Source organism: Hyposmocoma kahamanoa, unplaced genomic scaffold, assembly GCF_003589595.1.
Source record: "Hyposmocoma kahamanoa isolate Upper Pololo Valley unplaced genomic scaffold, ASM358959v1 92, whole genome shotgun sequence".
Lineage (NCBI taxonomy): Eukaryota > Metazoa > Arthropoda > Insecta > Lepidoptera > Cosmopterigidae > Hyposmocoma > Hyposmocoma kahamanoa.
In genome coordinates, this window is record NW_020654748.1 from 10,851,480 (window position 1) to 10,873,480 (window position 22,001).

Here is a 22,001-nt window from a genome sequence, read left to right on the forward strand (position 1 = left end):
ATGGTGTCACCATTTCTGAGGTCCCGGGTTCGATCCCTCGTCCGAGTCAGTGTAGAAACTTTTCTATATTGTCACTGGTCTGGGTGTTTGTGGTACTGTCGTTGTTTCCGATTTCCATAATACAAGTGCTACTAACTTCGAGATCAGAGCAACGTATGTGATGTTGTCTAATATTTATTCTTTGTTTATTATATTATTTAATGACAATGTTTTTTTTTACTTTTGCGTTATTAGAATCAAGAATCAATGTCACAATATCGATGGCAGCAAAGTAGATACGGACATCTGCATTTTTAACGAAAGTGTTTTTTTCTTAAAATACGCTTTAAATAAACCTAACCTACAAGTCTGTATTAAAATTATTTCGTATTTCAAAATAATAAGCGATATGTAGCACGTGAATAAAAACATCTACACTCGGATTCAAAAACAGATCGTAGAAGAAACGGACATTTGAATTTACCCGCCATTACTTCGCAACTTCAACAGGTGATTCAAACGTCAACAAAGACATCTATAACTTGTCTCGGTGTACGACGTACCTGGTGTTCTCGTGCCTTTTTATTAAATTAATTAGTTTAACACATTCGACCATAGATGAATCTATAGAAAAGTATTCAAATTTATCAAAATGAATGTGTCAAGGAATAAATTACTGTTAAATATGGCCCAAAAAGGTTTACAGAAAGAAATCAATGAAATTTCGGATTTGGCAGATTTAAAGGAAACCATTCAAAAAGGCAGCCGAGGTGAGTACATGTGTTGTTTTATGTTATAAAATAGTGTATAAGATTGAAATATTTATCCTAATAGTGATATTTAAGCGTTAGAAATAAAATTTGTTTTGAGGTTATGGTGAGAAGTAAATACGGACATCTGCCAATTGTCCGTTTATACATCGAACTTTTTTCATATGTCTTTGTTCGCTAATATAAGAAAAAGTTAACTGACATAAAAAAAATATGTAATCTTATCTGGAAAGGTATATGTAAAAAGCTTTACTGTTAAGATTTTTCTTTCTGCTATAATTCTACATTAGCTTTATATTTTTTATTTTTTTAGATTCGGGTTCAGAAACTGACTTGATCCAACCAAGTGATTTACAAATAGAATTAGACGGAAATTTAGGAATAGAATCCTTTGACAAGAGCAGGTAAAGTTCGTGGAAACCACTTTTAATTCCTTATTTATGTATAAATGTGCGTGGAATGGGTTTGGCTACATTAATTCAATGCTTACAGCTTACCGCATCTGGGAAATGAGACACTCGAACAGATCTTGGTTGATGATGACATACAAGATACTTTTTTATCTCTTACGACCTCTGCTGAAATACATAACCCGCATGTTAGTCCAGCTAAATCAATTGTTTGCTCTCCATTACGCTCTAACACACCAATGCCTCCTGATATGATTTCATTTGGAACGGAATTGCATGGGCTGAATCCTATTTCGAAAGACAATGTTGTAAGTATATTTAGCTCACATCCTACTTCATCGTCGATTTTCGGCACAGATACTAGTGCAACGTCGTCAGCAAGTGGCGCTTCTAGTGAATGCTCTTCCCCTTCGTCAACAGTGATGTCTGGGAGAAAAAGACGTAAATTTACGATTGACGTTACAAAAAAAAGAAGGAAATGCAGAAAAGAAAACTGGATCGATACAAGAAGAAAATTATTGCTGAATCGCGGTGAAAAACACTTATCACGAAATGGTAAAGAACAGAAAGAAAAGGATATGAGACCGTCATGTTATAACTGTATATTTAAATGTTGCACAAAAGTAAGCGAAGAAAAGAGAAAAAGAATATTTGATTTATTTTGGGGCTTAGGTAATCATGTTAAACAGTGGGAATTTATCGGTAAATATACAAAACGTCACACAAAGAAAAGGATCACGACTGATAACGAATCAAAACGTAATATGAGCGTTCATTACTTCCTACCTATGCAATCAAGTGAAAATGACAGCACTGTTAAAGTTTGCAAAGTTATGTTTAAAAATACTCTTTGTATTAGCAATCAGTTCATTCAAAGCGCAATGGATAAGTATGATAATACAACGGGCTGCTGTGCAGAAGATCGACGAGGTCTGCATGGCAACCAAACGAGATTGCTGACTGAAACAGTTATCAAAAGCGTATGTGATCATGTGAAAAGTTATCAGCCAGTAGAATCGCATTACACTCGCAAAGACACTAATAAACTGTACTTAGACAACTCTTTGAATTTTAGTATCATGTTTAAAATGTACAAAACATGGGCTGCAGATAACAACATCACAGAAATAGTACAGACATTAAGGCAGTACAGGGATGTAGTTAATTCCCACATGAATGTAGGCTTTTTTATTCCAAAGAAGGATCAATGCGATCAGTGCACTGCTAATAAAAATAAACCACCAACTGAATCTCAAGATCGACTAACGTTTGCTAAACATATTCAAAATAAAGATGTGGCCAGATCATTAAAAAGTGAAGACAAGCATCAATCTTCAAACAGTCTCTCAAATATAGCAGCTGCAACATTTGATTTCCAAAAAATTCTTAACTCTCCTCATGGTGAAGTTAATTCTTTTTATTACATGAGAAAATTATCTGTTTATAATTTTACCGTCTTTGACATGGGTCTGAAAAAAGCCATTTGCTACATGTGGGATGAGACAATAGCAAGAAGGGGGTCAAATGAAGTGGCTAGTTGCCTCTACGATTATATAAAGAGGAAAAGCCAAGATGGAGTCAAGGATATACGTTTATGGTCCGACAACTGTGGAGGACAGAATAGAAACCGCATCGTTTTCGCCATGTATTTATATGTGGCAAAAGTATTTAGTGTTCGCGTTTTTCACCGGTTTTTAGAAAAGGGTCATACCCAACAAGAAGGGGATAGCGTGCACGCTTTAATCGAACGATCCTCCAAAAATAAAATGATTTTCTCGCCCCAAGAATGGTATACCTGTGTTCGCTGGTGTAAAGCGAGTCAACCCTATGAAGTTGTGGAGGTAAATCAAAATGATATTTTGGATTTTAAGTCTACTCTTAATCAGCACAAATGGGTAAAAAATGAAAATGGGGATAAAGTAAAATGGAATCAAGTACGCGAAATAGGTGTAGAATACACACAACCCGGTAAAATATTTTATAAATACGATTTGGATGAGGGATCAGCCATGTGTATTGACTGTTCCAAGAGGCCAAGCAGACGCGCTTTGCAAGTCAATACACTAGAAAAAGTTTATGGTGAAACTTTACCTATAACTACAGCTAAATACAAAGATATCATGTCGTTGTGTCAAAAAAATTTAATCCCACCAAGATATCATGAATTTTATAAAAATTTAAAGCACACAAGTGCCATGTTAGAATCAGAAGCTGCTGATGACCCTGAATGTGAATAACAAGTAAATTATTTTTTTCGTATTTTGTGCTGCCAATAGGTGCAGTCAGACTTTGTTGATTATTTTGATTTTATGGTACGTTTTAGTTTTATAACTGATTATCAAAGTGCAATGGTTGTGTATAATTAATTATGTTCCTATTTTCCAAATCATGGAGAGATCATCAAGACTGAAGAATGGTTAATAATTAAGGCTTAAACTCATTTGTAATGAATAAAACTTTCTAAAATATTGCATTTTCAATTAAAACGTAACATACCTGAGCCCAAGACCGAACGTCTTTTTCTCGTTTTCTGTCTTTATTAAGAAGATTATGCGTTATACCTATTGTGCGGATAAAAAAGTAATTAATTGAGTTTAATCTAAAAAGCATGAATGAAGTCAGATGGTAGATAGTCCATTCAAAAACATGTTAGTTATTGCAAAGTACATAAAGACAACTACAAAAGATAACCAAAAAAAGAGGAACACAGTTTTGTATGCTTCTTAGATTATGTTGTATTCTCCTGAAAAGTTTTCCTATATATTATTGGCTTTATTTTATAAGATATTTTAGATACGACGGGTAGTTTTTCCATCACAGCGTATAAACAGACATCTGGCAGATATCTTTTTATACGTTAATGTTTTTAAGGAGTAAAAAAAGACATCTGCATTAATTCAGTAAAAAAACAATATACAGTTATAACCTGCTATACAATCAATTAAGAATGTTATTTTAATGTATCGTTCAAAGTTTCATGTTAATCAGTCAATAATTCTCAAAATGGCCACTATGTTTTACTAGATGTGCTCTCCTGTAAAATTGCAATTCTGTAGATGTCTTTTTTTACTTTGCTGCCATCGATATTATACCTAATTTAAATTATAAAGTCAAATGATCGTCACTAATTTAAACAAGAAGTATATATTTTTTTAAATTATATTGACGAACTTTTCTTTTCATGGTGTAATATTGACATACACTAGATGTCTTTTAATGATAATTATCTGTTAGCATATCGACGACCGTTTGTCAAATTGAAACCAATATTTCAGAATATGACGAATTGATGTCGCAACGTATATGCCGCTATCGCGGCAGCCATGATTCTTGTGTTGAGATCTATTTAAAAATATATAATTTAGGGCAGCAAAGGCCTGAAACTATATTTATATTTGTTTAACAACATATTATTATTAATACAAAGGAAAACTTGAAACTTAGGGAATTTTGTGTTTTGTGTCAAGGTAAATTTTGAACAGCCTGTCCTAATCATGCAGTGGGGATACGAACCCTTTAAGTATTCGTATTATATCAGTAAACGTAGAGTTGAGCAAACCCGACAATACAGGCCTGATAACAATATTTATTCACATTATCACTCGTATCAACAATGTATAAACCACCCAACTTTGATGAGTCCTTAATTGTAACGAAACTAGAAAGTAAATAAGACGTTTTTAATTTGGTTTTCTTATTTGTAGAGTCATATGGATTTTGAGATTTAAAACTGGTTGATTAGTTTTATAGTGATATTCATAGGATACTAAGTTATTGAATGCATCATTGAAGCGTGTATATTAGTTGATATTTAGCAACCTAACTTATTTGAAAGAATTGTTAACGATTCAGATTCTCATTCAGTTTTAGTATGATTGTTTTTATCTAGGTGTATTTAGTGACTACACGTTTACTCTTATCAGTCTTAATTGCATATTCAAGAGTTCTATATTGATTTGTTAGTTGTTTTTAATACGGCACGATACAGTTTACAAGTTTTTCGTATAATTTATGTTCATCTCCAAGCAAATAATTAAACATTTTCATTAAATAAATTCAGTATAAAGTGAAATAGAAATGTAAAACAATTGTTGTGCTGTTGAGATACATTATTTTGGTGGTTATATTTTATTATCATTCTGTGTACATTTTTCACTATGGAATCGAAAACATCTACGTCATGCGCTTCTAGTTCTGGGTCGAATTATGGAGCAATGTAAGTTATGAATTTATACTCCGTCCAAACATTTATTTACCTTTTGACTTATGCATGCCTCCGAAGTTCCCTAATTATTGACATACAACCATAGACAAAAAATGCAATACTTCCTGGATTCCTTTATTTTTTAAATTTTAGTGAAGCGACGTGGTCTTTAGTTCCGATATTTATCGAGCCAACAGATTATGTAACGAAGATTGTTTAAGTTGTAATTTTGGTACCTGTCTAACAAATTATAATGAAATAAAACAAATTATTAATAATTATAATAAATGTTTATTGTTTAATATAATGAGTCGTATTCATAAATAAAATCCATTGTTACAAAAATCCCATCCCATCCCATGCCGTCCCATTAGGACATCACTAATTGATTAGAATTCGAGCTGTCAAAAGTTAATAAATGGTTGGACGAAGTATAACAATACATATTAGTAGAGATAGGGCACAAAAATGAAGGAAGGAAGGAAGCCAAGATGCTTACCAGTTCCTGGAGTATAAATTTACCACAATTATTGTGGTAATAATGTATCTTTGTATACGTTCACGTAACTTTTATGATTCTGAATTACCTCGAATTCTAACAGTCAATAATGGGAGCAATTGGTAATGAGTGCAGTTACGGAATTTCGGTCGCTTCCTTTTCTTGAAGTTCTGCTTGAGTCAGGACTTTAATTATCACTTGCTTCATCTGTGAATTTCTTTATAGACCATATTGTGAAGCATCCAGCAATCGGAAAGCATACACAATGATTTTTAAATGAGTGGTATATCTGTTACATACATATCATACCGTTGCGATCACATGTCAAAAGTGTCACGATCACTTTTGGTATGTATGTTGTTATTTATATTTTATATATTCAGTTATTATTATTATTATTATTATGATTTATTTTAAACTCTCGCCTCTTCCAAGGCCTAAAAGACTAATTTTGAATTTTGAAATGGGAGAGGCGGTATTTCCCGGCAATGGCACAGTCGGCCGGGGTCAGGGACTCAGGTCCAAGAATCGGCGAACAATACGTGCCGTATCGAGCAGGACCGCCTTCTGCATTTGTGCTTTATTATTATTATTATTATTATTTAGAACAAAATTTTAAACACTAGAAACTAAAACTAGGATTAAATTATATGAATAATTGGGTACCTGCGGTAAGGTGCTTGACCACTACCCTGGGCACCGCCGTTCCCCCTTTGCATAGCAATGCTGATGTGTTGGGCAAAGTTTTTTTTTTTTTTTTTTATTGTGACTCGGCAAAATGACGTTGCTGCCTACACCCACCATCACATCAATATATACTCCACATCTAGATTTAAATGCCTTTATCTACTTTGGCAGCTTAGAAGACGTGATAACTTGCAGGAAAATCAGCCCTACATAGTAGTATCCTTGGTATAATAAAGTGACATGTGATCCTACAATTTATAAAGTCATAAAAATAATACGTAGGTACTACAGGAAAGAAATTACGTGTATATGAGATTTGTCTTTATTTCTCTACCAATTCAGCATAAAAAAGTTATCAACTACATTTTGTTTGTAGAAACAATCTTTATAACTCTCCTAAAATTTTGCAGATGTGGCTTTATTACACCAAAGGTGCAAAGTAATGTTTAATAAGAGCTACAGATATGTTTGAAACTTATGAGCAAAACATGTCACAAATAGCTAAAATAGAACAAAACTTACTTTATTTCACAAATAAATTGAAATTGAAGTAAAGTAAGTTCTGTTAATTAAAACTGAACGATTTGTTAAAATATCCTGTCATTTGCATAATTCGTGGTTAGTTGAAGTTAGGAATAAGTTGTCGGTTTTCAATCACGCTTGTTTTATTAATTTCTACTTATTGTTTAGGTAATATTGATATACAATGGACTTTTTGTAATACGAACGGCCCAAAAGTCAAAAGTGGAAAGTTGAGTGATATTTTATTTTATTTTTATTATATTAGGGGAGATTACAGCTACTTTTACAAAATGGATTCAAATATGACCAATCAGTTGCCACATATGGACATAACAAAATAACATTACAATGACACAAATTAACGCATCTACGAGTACATAACAATCGTCTTATTTTGTCAGTCGTGTTATCAATCGCTCATTATGAAATTATAAAGTGTAACAGTTTGTATATTCTTAACGTTGTTGCAGAAAAGGTCTATGCGACCGTCCTCATTAAGTTGATTAAATAATGTTAATAATGATCTTGGTAGATAGTTATTATTTCTAAAATTTACTAATTTTAGAAATAATATCAACTAAATGGAACATGAAGCAAATTATGCTTACGAAATTTCCTAACTGGAATTTTGAGTATAATATTATTGAGGAGCTCTGGACAATTAATCTTACTCTGTTACTGTTACTATTTAGAGTACGTGTATATGGCTGTTTGATGAGTACATTCAAACAGGGGGCCTACCATAACCTTTCCAAAAACAATCTCTTTTCAATGTAAGCTTAAAGTAAGCTTATTATAATATTACTCACATTCGTACCGTGACAAACCTGTCAACCAAGTAATGTATTATTGTAAAAGTAATTGAAAGAACGAGTGATTTCCCAATATTGTCTATTCCTTACTAAAAATAGGAAAGAGATAACGCTATGTGAACTATATAATGCCATCTCTTTCTTTTTTATGTTCCGAATCGTCTAATCGTAGAATAATGATTATGTACTTAATGTTATTTACATTCACAGAATTTTGACTGCTAAGAAAAGAATAGTATGTAATAATAAAATCTATTAAAATTACGTTGTTTTCTATCATTATTCCGCATTTTCATGAAGAAAAATAAATAAAACAAGCTGAGTCTGGATAGTCACGTTGTGAAATCGGAACTATAGTCTAGAGTCAACTGTTAGTTTCGCCAAGGAGCATATAGATGGCGCTGTCATAATTTTACGAAATAAACATCGCGTATTTTTACTTAACAAGAAATTATTTCCTACGTGCTATTAAATAAAAAATAAACAAAATATGGAAGAGGTATATGTAAATAAATAAGTTCAATTTCACTTTTAATCATTACAAATCAATATTAAGACAATAAAACTGAAACTAATATTGTTTCCATTGCATCCGTGTAAGTTTTTAAGATTGCTAAATTTGACATAAGAGCAATATTATTTTAATGTTAAAGTCGCGTCATAGTACGAATTGAGTAAATGAATAGTCACAAAGCTGCCAATAAAACATCATAGTTTTAACATTACAATAAGCTTACTTTAATCGCGTTATGATACGAAAAGTTAATGTAAAGTAAGTAATATTGTTTTAAGAGGTTGTGGTAGGTCCCCAGTTTTGTCCTTTTCACTCTAATCGCTATTAGAGTATAACAGAAGCCTAGCTGTGACTATATTGAACAGGATGATAATAATTAGGACTGTTAGAAATTAACACAGAAAATGAAACATAATCCGCATCCACGTAATAATCATCGAAGATAAAAGTAGGTATATTCTATTTCCAATAGCAACCATGTAAACTGAGATACAAAGAAGACTTAGAAAGAATACTAAATACCTAGTAGTCACAGACATTATTATTCTAAAGCTAAAGTTCATTATCATAGACCTAGAAAATGAGAAGAGGTTACGGCTCATGTCGTGATATAGTAACTGTGTAAATTTACGTCATGAAACTCGTGGTTATACACATATACATTGTTCTTACAACAAAATAAACTTTTTACAAAAGTATAGAACTGTTTAACCCGTTTGGAGCCAGGCAGACGGTATGTTTAAAATAAATGTTTACTTCCCGACTCTGTTTCATGTTCAAAAATTAAAATTAGATATTCTTCAGAAATGTATATCGTAAAATTGTTCAGAAAAGAAGTCGTTATCGTGAAATTGTGGCGATCTCCTTCGTTGCGGCGCGTGACGTAACCAGCGTGTAGATCTTAATTGTTGTTTCGTAGTGTTGCAACGAATAGTACATTCGGCCTCTGGGCAAATACCGAATACTGCAGGGAGCGTGGCCGAATAGTCAAATATTCGGTTAAAGTATTCTGCCTGATTAACGCACATACGAGAATTGGCACGATAAATACCACTATTAACTTTAGTTACGCTAAAGAGTTTTGGACAATCAAATAAGAAGTAATTGAATTTTCAAGTTTATGATTCAAATTTACGACTGAATAAAGAAAGTAATTGTTTATTGTACTTCAGTATGATTAACTTTCAAAAACTTATTTTATTTTGTAAATAATAATTACTTACTTGATTTTGTTAGTGTTTATTTAGTCATGAGTGAACTATTTTATAAGTAAGTAGTTTTCGTATGATATTCTGATCACTTAGAAAAATAGCTTAGACATGTTACATTACCTTTGATCTTTTAGATGTGTTTTTTCTTGTCTTTCCCTGCTTTTAGGGATTCAGTATTTAGCCGAGTAATGATTAAATATTCGGTATTCAGCCGAATAGCAAAAAGTAAGCCGAATAAGCTGAATATAGAGATAATAATAATAATAATATACTACTGGTCGAATATTCGTTGCGAATCTACTGTTTTGTCATCCCTACTCTTTAGGAATTTGTATATATAATGTGATACAACGACGTTGTCAACCAGAGGGCCTAGACCTTAGAGGATGGAAAAAATAAGGTTTCCATAGTCTAAGGCTTAGACAAAAGCTATCGCTCCCAATCTATTTCATTTCTACCTGGTATCCCTTATGGAGAGAGTTTCGGCTACAGGCTACCACCCTCATGCAATGTGGGTTGAGGAATTAGAAAGAGTTTTCTTAACCTGCTTTCTGATGGTAATATTTATAATTTCAGTATAGAGTACTAAAAAAAAACCGACCTCAAAAGTTCGTGGAATTATTTGCTAAGTTTTATTGAAATTGGTTACCCCAGTTCCCCAGTTTGTCACCCTTAGAGGTTGAATATTTTCTTTAAATTTAAATGGGACCACTACCGAGGAGTATCTTTCCAACAAAAAAAGAATCATCAAAATCGGTTCACAAATTCCGGAGTTATCGCGTAACAAACATACAAAAAAAAATAAAACATACAGTCTAACTGCAAACCTTCTCCTTTTATTAAAGTCGGTTAAAAAAAAATTAAAGGACAAAATGTTAAAAAAGCATTAAAAAGATAAATTGTTTGCAATTTTTATTAAATGCATACTATGATGATGTTTCATTGCCATGACTGATATTCGTATATTTTTTTGTAAAAATACTCCACTAGTTTGTTATTATTATTATAGATAGATAAAAAAATCGAACAACACAAAGAAACATTCCTTCGACCTAGATGGACTCGAACCAGTGTCTGTTGCTACTTTGGAGCCACCGCTCTTAACTGAGTCTCCGTTGGTAGCTGAGTTAGTGAAGAATGTTCAGATCGAAGGAATTGTATTTTGTGTTGTTCGTTCTTGGTACCAATAATACGAGAAATTGTTTGTTGAAGCTGCCCTGAGCTGAAATATCTTGTATTAACCGATTAAAAAAAAGGATGAGGTCATACGTTCGTCTGTATGTAATGCTTTCCGATTTCTCCGTCAATCGTGGACTGATTTTGAAAATTCTTTTTTTGTTTGAAAGGGTGCATTTTCGTGGTGGTCCCTTTGTCACCAAGTCAAATTCTGTAAAGGAGATCCATGAAAATCGAGGAAAATCCTCAAATTTTATAGGCATGTCAATGTACTGACCGATTTCTCCTTCAATTGTGGACCGATTTTGAAAATTCTTTTTTTGTTTGAAAGGGTATCACTCGAAGTGCTCCTTGATGCCGACGATGTTGTTCTGGATTTTTTTCGGCTATCACAAATAAAAAAATATTTTCTGCAAATAAGAGTCGACTTTCACTTGACAATACATGTAATCAACAAATTATCGTCACTATGACAACCAGAAAAAAAACAGTATAAAACGTACAAAGGAGTCCGTAACAGTCCCATTGTCACCAAGAAGTCAGAATCTGATGAGGAGGTCCCATGGAAATCGAAAAAAGCCGCTAAGCAAAATTTTGAGGGCGGTTTTTTACAATGAAAAAGCTACAATTATATATATTGGTTACACTTTATTTTCGTCTAATGTTCCTCTAGAATTTTATTTAAACATTGTTAAAATACATTGAATATCCTGTCTTTTTGTTCAAATCATCATCATCGTCAACCCATTTATACTCTCCTCTCACGCGAGGGTTTAGGCGACAATCTGGCTGGTTGGTAACACGTTTTCCGAAGGTTGTGAACATTCTTCGACGTACAGGTCGAATGTATTCGTTCACCGAAAAGCTCAAGGTATATTCCAAATTAAATATCCTCAAATAAATACTTAGGTGTAACGCTATTGATATTATCGAACTGACCGGTCACTGCGTCAGACGACTCACCATTGTATACTTCTAATTAAAACGTGAGCTAATGCGAATTGATAATGCTAATCCAAGTCGAATTTCACCGATTCCCTTTTTGATCATATAAAACGGCTTTCTAGATAATACCCTTCCACATTGAGTAAGATGTCTGTCGTAAACAGAAATGTGTGTTTTCTTTAATATTCCATTGATAAAAATAAAGATATGCTCGTGACGCATTTGCCATTTACGAGGTTGAATAAAAAAACGTGATACTAAAGGTTCCACAACTTCTGAATTGTTGGACGACAAAAAATCGGGTGTGTGCGAATGCCGATTACGCGAATGACGATAGTGCGAAGACGGTTGCGCGAAAGCTTAAATGCGCGATAGTTCATTTGTGCGAATGACCAGTTGCGCGAAAGCTTAAATGAGCGATAGTTCATTTGCGCGAATGACGATAGCACGAAGACAGATTTGCGAAAGCTGGAAGGCAAGTTAATTGTTGCAAGTACACCCTAATAAACTTTTACAAAATTAAACGTATTATTTATTATACGTAGTACACCCCAAAAAATCATGGTAGTGACATGCTTAGATCTTTTAGATGTTTTTGGTTGTTTCGATCTATTATATCCAGCAACATCAACCCTTTTATATGTCCCACTGTTGGGCGCGGGTCTCCTATCAGGCGAGGGTTTAAGCCATTGTCCGCTGCGCTAGCCCAATGTGGGTTGGGTATTTCACACGTTTTCCGAGGGTTGTGAACCTTTATCGACCTCACGTCGCTCAACCTCAAATAAATTTAGAGGTGTGAGCCTGGATTCGAATCCACGGCCACTGTTTGAGAAGTGGAGAATACATATCTATAATATAAATGTGTAAAAATGTTTATTTACAAAGAGCAACCCTGCCTTAAGAATGAGTAGCAGTTTTTAATCATTATACTGATATCAAGTTTAATATGAATATTTATGACGAACATACGTACCTATCGTCTCTAAAATATATATTTGGTAATAATACAAAGTCTATGTATATAAAGTTTATCGTCGAAATAAACAAAAAAACATTGTATTGCAATAGTTAATCAATAAATGCTATTATTATGTACCTATTCGAAATTAACAAAAATAACTATAAAACTAAGATGATTTTTTTGTTTGTAGCTTGAATGGCGTTATAGATTAAGACCGATCATTCAGTTTGGCTATATTTTTTTATTAATGGCTAATAAAAACAATATCTGTCCATTTCTATTCCCACATACCTATTGCTATATCTGTCTGTATCTATGTATTTGTAATTTTTATTAGTTGGTCGTATTGAAAGTGGCTATAACACGAGCTCGCTTCGCAGATAAGCTGCCGGAAAATATAAAAAGCTATAAGTACTGTTCTTCCTTTTTACAAAGTCATATCCAAAAAAAAATTACAGATGCTAGAGCTAAACGGGTTTTTGTCATCTGATGACGCAGAAGCTGTATAATTTTAGTGTAAAGTTTTTATTCCATCGTAATTTTAATCCTGGTAAATGGCAAACTTTCAATTTCAACCGGTTAATCCATCTTATTATAGAAACGTAGATACATGTACATTGCCATTTGAAGACGACTGTCAGCCAGTTTATTTTCATTCATCGCATTAATGTTATTACCTATGAATGAAGACATTTGATTTGATTTAATTTAATTTGAAGTGTAAGAATGTTAATTTCTATAAACTTCTCTCTCAGTGGCATGTAGCGAAAAGGATATGTCGGGAGCGCATCTGGTGCAGAACAGTCTCTATCTCACCCGTTAGGAGATAGGCGTGATATTAACCCACGATGAGGTCGATTATGTAGCAAGTGTATCCAGTAGGTGTAGCACCGACATTACCAAGGGTAGCATAAAGTAGTTTTATCCTGCCTTTGGTAATGTCGGGGTTACACGGATATGTCGATGCAAAATAACATACTTCTTTCTTGTTGACGCTGGCTCTGAAAACTACATACTGGAGACTACACGTACTAAAGTTACTAACTAAAGTAATTAATTATATTAATAATTAAAATAATTAATTTCAGTAATTAATTATGATAATTAATTAATTTTTTTAATAAATGTATAAATTTATTATATAAGTAAGTAAATAACTATTGTAAATAATTAAACAACAAAAAAAATTAATAAGTAATTATTTAAGTCATCAATAAATTACGACTGTAATTAATTAATACAAGAAATTAATTGCATCAGTTACTAATAAGGTTCGTAATCAAATAAGGTCAGTAATTGCCTAAGTAGGTAATTAAGTAATAAATATTAAAAATAATTATCGATAATAACTTAAATAACAACTAATTAAAGAAGAAATAATTAATACAATAATTAATTAAATAAGCAATTAATTAAATATGTAATGAATTACATATGAAATAATTAAATAGGTATTTAATTAAACAATTAATTAGTAAAGAAGTAATTAATCATTTATATAATTAATTAAAATAATTATTGCCTAGGTGACTAATTAATGAAATGAATACAATAGATAATTAATAAAACGTGTGATTAATAGAATATATAATAAGTGAAATAGTAATTAATGAAAGAACTATTTAATATATAAGTAATTGAATAATTAATCATATAAGTAATTAACTAAATAAAGAGTTGATTAAAACAAATAATTAAATTTTATTAGTTATATCAGTGAATAATTAAAGTAATAAATGAAATATGTAATAATTTAAGTAATTAATTAAAATTGTTGCAATTAAAAAGTAATAAATGTAATACGTAATTATTTAAAGTACCTAATTGATTAATTACGTAATTATTTAAATAACAACTTCTTTAATTACTTCCTTGATTAATTGATTAATTAATTAGTCATTTAAATAATTGCTTATTTAATTAATTACTGATGTAATTAATAAAATTATTTTCTTTGTTATTTTTATTTAATTAACAATTTATTTAACTAATGGCTTATATGATTAATCGGTAATAAATTAATTAATTTTTTATTTATTTTATTACTTATTTAATTAATTACCTACTGAATTAATTACACTAATTATTGATTTTTATATCAAATAATAGTTTTTCTTACAACAAATATCTGTTGTGCTTTACGAAGGAGTTAGTTACATCTTTCTGAGGTCGGAAATGTCATGTCTCTTTCTTATGCTGACCGACATAACTTTCTTACAAGGAATCTTATGACAATATAATGTACATATCTAGTTACTGGCTCATAAAAGGGATAATTTAAAACCTTTTATTTTCCTTGAACTTAAAATAACCTATTGTTTGCTTGATGATGTATAAGCTGAGGGACTCTTAGACAGTGGGTTGGAGTTCGAGTTTGAGCATTTAACTTGTTGTGTACGAATTGATAAACCTGGTCTAGAAAGACAGCTTCGAGCGATCTCTCTGCGATTTTTTTGTAATGTTTGATTTTTCGACGAAGAAAAGCATAGTGAGTGTAATGTGCACAATGAACGAATGAACACATTATCTAAAAATGTTCCCGTTTCACTATACGTCGCTAACCAGATGATGTCCCAACTTATATAGAAGTTATCTATGCATCCTAACTACCTCACTGCACAACCAACCTAATAAGAGATGGCGAACCAGTCAGGATGTAGAAGCAAATAGAAGTGTAATAATAATTCTATTACAATATGGAGAATCTTATGCCTCCTCAACATTTCCTTCAATATGTGATCCAGTGATCTACTAAAGAAGTGACGTTGCTTCTACACATTACAACTCCCCCGAAAAAGACCATGGTTCGTGAGGAAACCTGCACACATGTGCAAAGTAATTTAATGATGTGTTTGAAGTTCGCAATCTATGTTGGGCCTGCGTGGGTACTACAGCCAAAACACTCCCGTTGTGAGAGGACGTCTGTGCTCAGCAGTTGCGACTGTATACGCATGAAAATAAAGAAACAAATCATAGTCTCACTACAGAGTACTAAAAAATCGATCTCAAAAGTCATTAATTCCTTAGTTTGGCACCCTTAGAGGTGGAATATTTTCTTCAAATTGAAATGTGATCACTGCTGAGGTACCCTCTTCCCAACAAAAAAGCATCATCAAAATCGGTTCCCAAATTAATTGTATAATAATAATAATAAGCCGGAGTTATCGCGTAACATACTTACAAAAAAAAAACAAACAGCCGAATTGAGAACACCTTTTTTTTTACGTCGGTTAGTAATTTGCCCGACTATCGAACCAATAACAAGTTGCTAGGAAATTCCCCGTAGTATGAATACCAAATAGGTGTAATATCTTGGAATTTTTTAATATAATTCAGTCAATCTTGTTCATAGAGTTATACTAATTAGACGAGACGCGTGTCACTTTGTTATTAGTATAAAAAATTGTGTAATTCAACTTATGCCACTGTTCGATGGAGGTACGATTTGTAAAAATAAACTTTTTTTTTATAATATCAAATGACGGGACCAACAAGTCATGCGCCTGATGGTAAGGTACACGCCTCTCCATAACACTCAGAGCTTTATATTGAAAAGATCTGAGGGGCATTGTCACTGCACCTGTTACCCTGAGTTATAAGTAGATAAGTCCCATGTGCCTATAATTTCACCAGCACTTTTACCCTTAAAAACCGGAACACAGTAATGCTGACATTACTACTTGGCGGCTGTAATAGGTAAGGTGGCAGTATTTCCCTGAACGAACTCTACGAACGTAGCCTTGTGAAAAATCTTTGAAATGTAATTCATCGGATCCGTTGAGGTCAATGCAAGTTTCTAAGAAGTATTTCGATGGAACTCTACGGCGCAAAAAATCTGTGATCAATCTTAATTAAATTGCTATTTACCTTACTAATGATTACTTTTCTCTAAAAGCCTCATTTTATCTAACCCAAACAAATGAGCCATTTTCAACTTTATCTATTACCACGACTGATATGGCATGACATCACGCACCTCTTAATATTAATTGATTGCATCGATGTGGCTGACATAACTAACTTTCTAACAGTAAAACTTAATTATCTTGCATGTAAACATTTACGTTATTTGTTATTCCCGATATCGAGAACACGTGCCATTACATGAATTGACATTAATATTCAAAATATTTAATATAGTAACTTCTTTGTATGTAACATTATTTTGAGTGGTAATTCTATGTCATAAACACGAAATTTTAATTATTGAAACTCGTGTTTAATTATGGGAACTAGCCTTTGAGTTAAGTAGGTTTAACTATAAAATCAGGATATATACGAGTATATATATCATAACTTATTTGAATAATCATAATCATACTAATAACTTTATTTTCCTTTTTTATATTATCTATGTTCTTAATTTATTAACAAGGAATTAATAGATAATGATATAATTAAGTTAATGAAAAATTAGCTTAATGTAAAAAAAGGCAGGCTGCCAACTTGTTACACTTCCTGTTTGGTGAAATTAGCTGGTAGGCTGCTCTTTGTTGAGTTCACATAGTTCGATTAGCGTAATTTATTTCCATAAACTCATAAATATCAATCAATATTATCATCTCCATTCCGTAATAAGTTATTGTCACAGACTTGATTAAAAAATAACTTATTGTCGCGGCGATTTTTCCAAGTGTTGTGATAGTCAACTGTGAAAACAAACAATTATTATTCTTACGTTGCCGTTGCTACTACAACGCCGCTCTATTAAATAAGATAACAGATAGAGAACAAGAAATAAACATTCATTTTAAGAAAGGTCAATGAATCATTAAAAAACTCAGAGGAAGTACGCTTTATCTACTGTCGTCCAGTCTGACCTTATCGTTACAAAAGATAACCCTATAACAGAGAGGCTATTCGAATAATAATATCTTTGTGAAGATCCCGGTAGCACAGCGATTAGCACTCTTGACGTTAGATTAGGAGGTCCCAGATTCGGACTAATTTGTGAAACCACTACTGTGAGACTAATTTGGTAGCAGTAGAGCTCTTTGTGAAAGAGTTCGTCCAAGAAACCAGTTCCACCTTACCCATTTCTATTGAAATTACAGGTACATGTGACTTGACAACTCATATCTCAAGGTGACGGGAGCAGTGGCAGTGCCCCTAAGACCTTTGCGATTTAAAGCTCCGAGTGGCGCTGCAACTGTTATGGATAGGCGTGTCGCTTACCACCAGGCGCTGGACTTGTTCGTCCCGTCACTTGATATACAAAAAAAAACTAAATTTATTTCATGTTTGGGCGCCCTGGGTTTTGTTCTGATGGTAATTTTGCTGCTTAATGTCTGGTCGTTCTTTACTTTGAAACCAAGTGATTCGTGCACATGTCTGGCAAAGTATTGCTTTAATTTCTGAACGTGTGCAAAAGTGTACTCGCTGCGACTGCATCGCGTTTACGCGCGTCATCTGCGCGTCGTCGGCGTAGAGGCTCAAAAAGCCGATTGCTGCGTTTGTATCGATTCGAACGCCATAATGTATTACTTGAATATGAATAATATTGTTATTAATATTGAAGTGTACAATTAATTTCGAAGACTGCACTATTATTACTATTTAGAATAAAATAGAAATCGTTTATTACTACTTAACTTAAGTTTATTTACACTAATTAACTATTACCTAAGTTTGAAATAAAAACAGTTTTTGGTATGTTATTGTTTTTTATTAGTCGGTTGACGAAAGACTAGGAAAACAGGATTGATTCCATAGAAGTACAAGCAAATACAAGAAATAGCACGAATGCAAAGAATTCGTTAATGCTGGTCATGTATTTAACAGACATAAAACACCACAATTCTTCTTACACACTGGTCTTGGTAATAACCTACTTGTTTTGTTTTCAGCGGTAATTCCACTCCATTAGTCGGCACCGCCACTCCAGTCATTAGCCTAACAAAAAATCCTGAGAAAACACCGTTTCCAATAAAACCCAAACCTTCAAAGCCAGATAAATCAACTAGAGGGAAAGCATTCCGGCAAGTCGTGGTCTCGTTTGTGGCCAATCTTGGCACTATCAATACGGGAATGGCGTTTGGTTTCCCAGCGACAGCCTTGCCGCAATTGCAGAGTGAGACTTCCTATATACAGGTCACGGAAAGCCAGGCTAGTTGGATAGGTAAGAGCTATACCGATTAAACGAGTTTTATTGCTTCTTCTTATTGCTTCTTACTGCTTGCCATCGTGGTGAAAAGATTGTCTAATCATCGTAAGATACTCACCGATCGCAGACGCACAGGTAAGGAACGAAAGGCTCCTTTCGTAAACCTCACAATAAGAAGAACTGATCATAAATCCATAAAATACGCTAAAACACAAGAAAAGTTTCTTTAACTCTAAAAAGAAAAAAAATACACTTTTATTTATTTTTTTTTTTATTTATTTAAACTTTATTGCATACAAAAAAGTACAAATGGCGAACTTAATGCCACTAGGCATTCTCTACCAGTTAACCAGAGAGCTGAGTACAGAACAATTAACAGGCGTTGCAAAACTTGACAACAAACAAACAAAAACGAAAGAGAAAAAAAAAAAAAAAAAAAGAAAGGAAAAAAGAGGAATAAAGTTAATAAACAAACAATTTGGTTAATGTATATATTATGTACATAAATATGATCATACATAAACAATAAAAATTAATTTTATACATACATAATAATAAATATATATACATAACAATAAATTATATTATAATAATATATATAATAAACATATATCCAAATGAGACTATTGTGATGCAGGTGGAGAATCTAGCATTAGATTGCGGACTAACTGCTTAAATGCGAGTTTATTTGGCGCACTTTGAATATGGGGTGGGAGAGCGTTCCAGAGTCGTATTGCCTGAAGAGTAAACGAGTTAGAGACAAAACCAGTACGGTGAGGAGGAACAGATAAATTAAATTTATTATGTGAACGCTGATCACGGGCATTGTGCACACCAAAGTATTGACACTTACATTTCAAATACTCTGGTGCACATGGGTCTTTGAGTACGGAATAAAGCGTGGAGAGGATTCTCAGATTCCGGCGCTGACGAATCGTGAGCCATTTCAACTTGTCACGATATGCGGACACATGATCATACTTGCGAAGACAGTAAATGAACCGGATACAACTATTGAGCAACCGCTCCAATTTGTTGAGAAGTTCTTGAGTGATATCAGCATAACACACATCAGCATAATCGAAGATAGGGAAAATGGTTGCCTGAATTAGCAGAATCTTTGTTGTAATGGGAAGAAAGTGTTTGAACTGATAGAATGACCTCAAAATACCAATAATCTTCTGACTAATGCAGTCAATCTGAGGTCGCCAGCAAAAAGTAGAATCAATGTGTAGTCCCAGATTCACTACATGAGGCACGAAAACAATGGATGTGCCATCACAAGAAAGAGGCGCAACGGAGCTTATGTCCAACCTAGACAAAGCATAGGGACTACCCACGATCATGCCTTGACACTTGCTTGGATTGACACTGATGCCAAACTTACTCGACCAGTCAGCAATACGTCGCAAATCATCATTGAGGTTACATATCGCATCATCCAAGGAGTCAAATTTTGCTTGCGCATAAATCTGTAGATCGTCAGCATACAAATGATGAGAGCTGCGGAGAATAGGAGAGATTAAATTTATAAAAACTGAAAATAATAGGGGAGAAAGAATTCCGCCTTGGGGCACGCCTGCCTCTAGATCGCACCAATTAGACAAGACGTCTTTGGCACGAACAGCTTGCTTGCGCCCCTTAAGGTATGAAGAGAACCATTCCAGTTCCAGGGCAGAAACTCGCAAAAAAGCTAGGATGGCTAGGAGTATATCATGGTCAACAGCATTAAAGGCGTTAGAGAAGTCAATGAGAACTAATGCTGTCAACCGCGAAGCCTCCATGCCCTCACGAATGTCTTCCGTAACTTTCAATAATGCCGTTGTGGTACTGTGGCCCGGCCGGAAACCTGATTGGTACTGGCCAAGGACATTGTGTCTAAAAAGGAAGGATGATAATTGGCGATGAACAACTGCTTCTAGAATTTTAGAAAGGAAAGGTAGTATTGAGATTGGCCTAAAGTGTTTAAGAACGGACGGATTATTTATTTTAGGAAGAGGCAGCACATACGCCCTGCGCCAGCTGCTAGGGAAAGTACCAGAGGAAAGGGAACAATTAATAATATGTGTGATAATCGGCAGTACACTGTCTAAACAGCAGACTATCATTTGACGACTAATGTCATCACAACCAACGGCATTTGATTTTAAAGACATTATTATTTTGCGAATCTCTGACTCTGAAACCGAAGAAAAAGAGAAAGCTTGGGAAGGTTGACTACACAAGAGAGGAATGTCATTGAGAGCATTGACCTTGCCAATACACTGAGTGCTGGCGGCCGCTGAGAAGTGATGATTGATGTCATCGAGAGTGAAAGAATGAGGAATAGCGTCATTCTGAGGCTTAAGCAGACCCACAGACTTCAAAAATTTCCAAGTTGCAGCAGGAGAAGACTGTACAAGATTGTCATGAAAGTTGCGGCGTTTTGCGGCTCTCACCATCTGATTACAGCGATTCCTACATAATTTGAAGGCAGTCCAATTTTCCTCCGACCTACACCGTTTAAACTTACGAAAAGCTCCGTCTTTTAGAAATTAACAGATTCAAGTCGGCTGTAATACATTTGTTTAGATTGTTTATTCCCTTTCGGACTGTTCGTCCCACTCTTGGTTCCAGGAGTGGGGTAAGTTCATTAATACTAAACCTTTGTTCACATCAATCACAACAATAAAAAATAATATATAATATAATGCGTTTATTTTACAGCTAGTTTAAGTGCAGCGGGTACTCCCTTCGGCTGCCTTCTCAGTGGATATCTCATGGACACCATCGGTCGCCGACTTACACTCATCATAACTGAAATACCTCTCATCATAGGATGGCTACTCATTGCTTGCGCACAGAATGTTCCGATGTTGTATGTTGGTAAGTACAATTAGAAATAAAAAAGTAAACAAAATAAATTAGTAAAGTCGACACGTTACCACTTCGAAGGTTCCTTTTTGCGTAGAAATGACGGTTATTTAAAACCAATAGCGTTTATGAGCTAGATCATATTTTTATTACAAACAAAATGTCTCCACGAAAAAGTTCAAGAAAATAAAGCTCGAAAACCTAGGAATTTATAACTCGTAGCAACTTTAAAAAGCAAAGAAATATATTTCTGGCAGTTATAAATTTACATCACTCTTTTCTTTTTCATTATTAATCCATTGCCAGCCAACGTAAATTTTCAGGAAAGCTTTACAACACGCTCTAGCCTCTAGAT

The 22,001-nt window shown here is 33.6% G+C and overlaps 1 protein-coding gene across 2 annotated transcripts in view; it reads left to right on the top strand.

The window, feature by feature from the left end:
• LOC113236721 (facilitated trehalose transporter Tret1-like) overlaps positions 1-22,001 on the top strand; it is a 51,519-nt gene that overhangs the window by 18,747 nt on the left and 10,771 nt on the right. For both annotated transcript variants that reach the window (XM_026472881.1, XM_026472882.1), the window contains exons 2-3: positions 18,537-18,808; positions 21,500-21,658. In XM_026472881.1, coding sequence (XP_026328666.1) covers positions 18,537-18,808; positions 21,500-21,658 — 431 coding nt within the window. The remainder of the gene's footprint in view (positions 1-18,536; positions 18,809-21,499; positions 21,659-22,001) is intronic.